The sequence below is a fragment of the Oxyura jamaicensis genome, chromosome 1 (assembly GCF_011077185.1).
Source record: "Oxyura jamaicensis isolate SHBP4307 breed ruddy duck chromosome 1, BPBGC_Ojam_1.0, whole genome shotgun sequence".
Lineage (NCBI taxonomy): Eukaryota > Metazoa > Chordata > Aves > Anseriformes > Anatidae > Oxyura > Oxyura jamaicensis.
Window position 1 is genome coordinate 148,269,486 of NC_048893.1, and position 6,000 is coordinate 148,275,485.

General features: G+C 38.0%; 1 protein-coding gene across 1 annotated transcript in view; it reads right to left on the minus strand.

Moving 5' to 3' along the window:
- ITGBL1 (integrin subunit beta like 1) overlaps nucleotides 1-6,000 on the minus strand; it is a 147,671-nt gene that overhangs the window by 85,793 nt on the left and 55,878 nt on the right. Inside the window, exon 3 of the mRNA XM_035318578.1 lies at nucleotides 2,488-2,634. Coding sequence (XP_035174469.1) covers nucleotides 2,488-2,634 — 147 coding nt within the window. The remainder of the gene's footprint in view (nucleotides 1-2,487; nucleotides 2,635-6,000) is intronic.

The following is a 6,000-nucleotide window of genomic DNA, read 5'->3' on the forward strand; positions in this document are numbered from 1 at the left end:
TTCCCATCTTTCAACAGCAATTAAGAAACAGAGCTCAGACACTTTTGCTCAGGCAAAGTTAGCAGGAGATTGAAAGGCAATCCCATGAAAAAAAAGAGAAAGATGTATGGCTACAGCCCCTCTAAGTCACCCCACGCTCCCTAGCCAGTCTCATTGCTATTCTTGTCCTGTTTAATACCAGCAGAACCAAAAGCTCTTATTTTTCTCTTGAATTCACAGACGCTCCCCTTTTAGCCACTTTTAGTTATTGCTCGTCTGCATTGTTTTTCTTGTGAAGACAGAAATAAATAGACTGAGGCTACTTCTAGCCAAGGAAAGAAAGAGAAAAAAACGTCTTATCATTCTTGCTTAAGTACTTTGATCACAAATTACCATGCATATTTCTGAGTTAGTTTCTCATTTATTTTTTTCTTATATCTTAGCCAAACAATCATGAGTTTCATATAATCTACATCACTGTCATAAATAACAAGCGTCATTTACTCAGTATGCTGGATGCCTAGAATTTTAAGTTAAATGGCTCTCACTTCTTATGGTGAGATCCTCGCTTCCCTGTACCGAGTCCCATAAATTACTGAGTTCTTTCTCATGCCAGGCACACCAGCAACCATCCTGTGAGAAATTTAGTTGTATGCAAATGTATGGACCCAGTCAGAAATTAAAGGCCAACAATAGTTACCAGAAGTGGGGTTCTTAAAAAATTCTCTCACTGGGATTTTGCTGCAATAGTCTGGAAAAACAGGAAGGCAGTTTCTGGTCTCAAATCTTGATTAGTAGGCAGCAAATGCCTTTCAAAAATTTACTACGATGCAGTGGAGTCTTCTAAAAGGCTGTCTCTTTATCCTCTGATTTTTACAAGGAGAGGACTTTGTTTTTAAGTTAGGATGAGTTGTAAAATTAAAGAACGACAGCAAAGAGAGCCACAATATCAGAAAAGTAAAGATGAAGTACTCCATCAAAATGGTTCAGCAGATCTTCCACAGTGTTTTTTCAATAATCATCATCAGAGCTCCATGGTGAGTCAACCTTGGCTAGGTGCCCATCCAGCTACTCTTTCTCCCTGTCTTCAGTATGACAGGGGGAGAAAATGAAATGAAAGAGAGAGATAAGGACAGGAAGATCGCTCACCAATTAGTGCTACAGGCAAAACAAACTTGGATTGTGGAAGATTAATTTAATTTATTGCCAATTAATAACAGAGTACAGTAGTGAGAAATAAAAATAAAAACACATTCTCCCCATCCCCCACTTCTTCCCAGGCTTCACTTCACTCCAGATTCTTAAACTTCCTCCTGCCAAGCAGTGCAGAGTGATAGGAAACAGGGACGGGGTCAGTTCTTGCACTCCTTCACAGTCTCTCCCTGCCCTGGTCCCCGTGGGGTCCCTCCCATGGGATGCTGTCCTTCCCCAACTGAGCCTGAGGGGGCTGCCCACAGGCAGCAGCTCTCCAAGAACTGCTCCCACACGGCTCCGTACCACGGGGTCCATCCATCCCCCAGGAGCAAACTGCTCCAGCATGGGTCCCCCGCGGGCAGCAGCTCCCCCCAGACCCCCTGCTCCTGCGTGGGCTCCTCTCCACGGGCTGCAGCTCCGGCCCGGGGCCTGCTCCTGCGGGGGCTCTCCATGGGCCGCAGCCTCCTCCAGGCCACATCCACCTGCTCCACCGGGGGCTCCTCCATGGGCTGCAGCGTGGAGATCTGCTCCATGTGGGACCCATGGGCTGCATGCAGGGGGACAGCCTGCTCCACCAGGGGCCTCTCCACAGCCCACAGGGGAACTGCTGCTGCCTGCCTGGAGCACCTCCTGCCCTCCTGCTGCACTGACCTGGGGGGCTGCAGGGCTGCTTCTCACTCCTCGCTCTCCCAGCCACAGTTGCACAGCAGTTTTTTTCCTTTTCTCAAATTTGTGCTCTCCCAGAAGCCCAACCAGCATCACTCAGCTCAGCTCTGGCCCTCAGCAGGTCCCTTTGGAGCCATCCAGAGCTGGCTCTTATCTGACATGGGGCAGCTGCCAGGCTTTTCTCACAGTGGCCACCCCTGCAGCCCCCACTATGAAAACCCTGCCATGTAAACCCATTATAAGCTCAAAAGTGTCTCAAAAAATTGTATAGTATATAAACATCCTGAAAAAGTATTTTCAAATATGATCTCTGCATTCTACTGATATATACACACAAGTCACATTCTGTTTTAATGCCATTATAACAACCTCTTGATAGGCAGAATTCATGACACAACTGCAGTTTCATCAACCTGAAACAGCTACGGATAAACTAGACTACTAAAGTAAGCATTCTGAATCATTGCACATCATGTGCACAGGAATGGGCCTAAAGGAAAATCAAGCATTTTAGTATTTATACAGTTACTTCTCAGTCTCTTGAAACACACTCTATAAAATTCTTAGTGAGAAAATAAAATACAATGATACACAAGATAACACAGAGAGAACTTCTTAAGCCATCAAAACCAACAAAAGACGTCTTACCTGCACCAGAACAGATGATATCTTGAGAATTCTTACACATTTCATTGCTTTTCTTCCGTGTAAGATTGCAAGAAGTTGGATACTGACAAGCTTCACCATACCAGCCTTCATCACATTTGCACTTCCCACAGTCACACTTCCCATGGCCTAGCAGTGTAAGTAAAGAGTGTGTCAAGTCCTTTTTTCTCATTCAGAAAGTTATATTTTCTGATCCATTTTTTAAAATAGATTCCATCAATTATAGATTTAAATGAATATCATTAACAGATTCACTTAGCATCATTCATGTGCATTTATAAATAGCAATGAATAAATATATTCTTAAATATATAGAGACATCTGAAATCACCTTGACTTTGAAATCTAATATATGTCATTTTGATAGATCTACCAAAAAATGGTTCTGATGGAAACAGAACTAAAACATCTTGTGTGAACAATGGGCTTTCTTATTACTTCCACCTCTTTCTCATTCCCACAGTTCTCTACTGTTGACTAATTAACACAATGTAACTGGAACTGCAGAGATTCTATTCACCTCCTTGGCCAGCTGTATGCAAAGAACAGCCAGAAACTGCAGCCTGAGAACACAGGAATTAGCTATATTGGCATAAATTCTGAAAAAGTGCATGGAGAGGGCCAGCTACAGTAACTCCGTCACGCAGCAGCAGTTCCAGCTTCCCCCTGTACCGAAAGGTGCAAATCCCTCTTTCTGAAGCCTCCTCTGGCTACTGATTCCTCCAGCCCTCTCCCACCCACTTAGACTCTACTTGGCTGGTACTACAAAACTGAGTTTTGCCTTTAAGTATTTCGATAATATTGGGACACCAGCATGCTTTACTACTTATAGGACTATATTTACTTACGATTATTTGTTAAGTGTGAAGTGTCTTAAAGAACCAATGCAGCTTCTCAGTGGTATCATGTCCTTCAAACAACTGAATAATACATTGCTTAAAATGTGTAATATATGTAATAGCATGAAGAATTAAGAGTAAAGAAAGATTAAATTTTCTAAAACTAAAATGTTTAGTTTTCTTTAAAAATACTCCAATACACAGACAGTGTAACAATTTATACTACATTATGTTGCATATTACATACCACATTTCACATGAAATTCTAGGTGCAATTTTCTGTCACTTAATTCTTTAGCATTCCTTTACAATTGTGTGTTGTAAATGTAAATACATTTGTAAAATCCTTTAAAATAGAATATTCAGTTTTAAAGTAAACACCATTTGAAAGCATATTTATTTAACAGAATATTCTCTTCCAGTAACTACATCTCAAAAATAGAATCTTATCAGAGTCTATTTTAAATGCATCTGTTGCCAGAAGTTAAGAGTCAGCTACATGAAAATACAAGCCCAGCCTGCTGCCAATAAGAAAATTAAATAACTATTGTAAATAAAACGTTTTAAAGTGAAAGAGAAGTATCTTTTGTTGCTCAGTAAAATTTTGTTTGCATTCCAAGGTGGTCCTAAGACAAATATAAATCAACAGCTGGAAAAAAAAAAAAAAAAAAAAAAAAAAAAAAAAAAAAAGGAGCTCCCACCTTGTTAAAAAATGCTGAATAACTCTCTGGTGGTAGAGAAAAGAGTAGGATATAAAATATATAATAAAAACCTGCTTTTGTGATTACTCTGCTTCACTGACAGGCAGTAGCATAAGCCATTCTGGAAAATGGAGATAAATCCTCAGGTAGTTGAAAAAACAAAACAAAACAAAACAAAACAAAAACAAAGCAAAACAAACAAAAAACTAGACATAACTACCTCCCTATATTTTACGTCTTTTCAAGGATTAAATATCACAATGACTTTGGATTTTCCATTTTAGACACTCTTATGATTCAACGGTTTGATGTCTCCTGAAGAAAGAAAAAAAAAATAGTTAAAGGAGGACTGATTTTCTTGTTCCCATGGCTAAAAGACAGGGTAAGGCAGAAGCCACATCTGGTTAGTATTGCTGATCCAGCAGCAATAACATCTCTGTAAGATATTCAGTAATAATATATAAAAAAGGTAAAAAAAAAAAAAAAAAGTAAAGTAAAAACATGAAGTTAAAAAAAAAAAAAAAAGTCACATTTATACAGCCCACTTAAAGAAAATAAATATAAGACTTCCATAAGAATCATTATATAGAGTGGAGTTTGTTTTTTTTTGACTAAAGTATATTTTAAAGAATAAATTAATGAAATTAAACTGAATGAAATAATGGAAGATTAACTCTTGCATGTTACTGAAAACTATGAGGAATTTAACTAATATGAATTTGTGAGATTGTATTCATGATTGTCACCTTAATTGCCCCTTTAAAATATCCTATTCGATATTTTATATCCAATTGGATAAGTTTTATATCCATTGGATAAGTTCTTTTGAATTGAATTGGCAATGGAAATATTTACTCAAAAAAAAAATGGATGACAGGGCTGTACTGAAGTGTAGAAGGCAGTAAACCTACTTATGACTCTTACACTTTTCTTGTCACATGGATAATGCAGTACACATGCAGTGAGTGGCCACATTAATCCTCTTCTTGCCTACTTCCTACATCAGCATGCACCAACCACATTTCTTTCTCATGGTAAAAATAGTGATGTGATGAACTATCAGCCAAGTATTCCATAGGCTGTAAGAAAATTAGAAAGGGGACAAAAGGTTTCTAATGGTTTCAGATTCATTTCAGAAAGGTTTGTGTTGAATCTGTTTTGTCTCATATAGATTTCTGTTTTAATTAGAAAGCAAATAATGCTATGAAATAGTAATTAAGGAGTAAATCATCCTGTGAAAGCTGTGAGGTGATATTGTAACTTCCCAGAAGGTAAATTCTACTATAAAGTGTGAGCCCTAGGTATCAGGATATGTTGCACAACACAGGAAAAGTGAGTTATAAGACCTTATGAAGTAGTTGATCAAGAAAGGCTTGTCTCAAGGTAACTGATGACATGAGTTCCATTTTTTTAAGAATCAATGTAACATAAGTAAAAGATTAGCATAATAAATAAGTCACATTAAAAAAAATAGTGAAGACTACAGGAAGTTCTAGAATTACTTTAAGAAAAAATCTGTGACTGGGCTGTAAAAATTTCAACTTCAAACATGTGGAAAAATCTTTCATAATAAAGGACTCAATTTCTGACTAGATGAGCAATCACCTCGGAGAGTCTATCTGCAGCATACAGAGAGCTCATAGGGTGGAAAATGAAACTAATATGCAAGGAAAACTGTCTGATGTCAGAAAATATATGGAGAAAGTGAGAAAGGAAAATGTTAGGCAGGGTCAGATCTTGCAAAATTGCAAGTACTAAAGTGTACTTTCATCATCCAAATAAAAAGCAAACAGAAAAAAAAAAGAAAAAAAAAAAAAAAAAAGAGTGACTTCACCAAGCAGCAAAGAGCAGTTAAGATTACAGATAATTTAGAGACAGCCCAAAACAAAATTAATATGGGGATGTTGACTACATTAGCAAATGCAGTGTGGCTAATGATACAGACTGTGGAAATG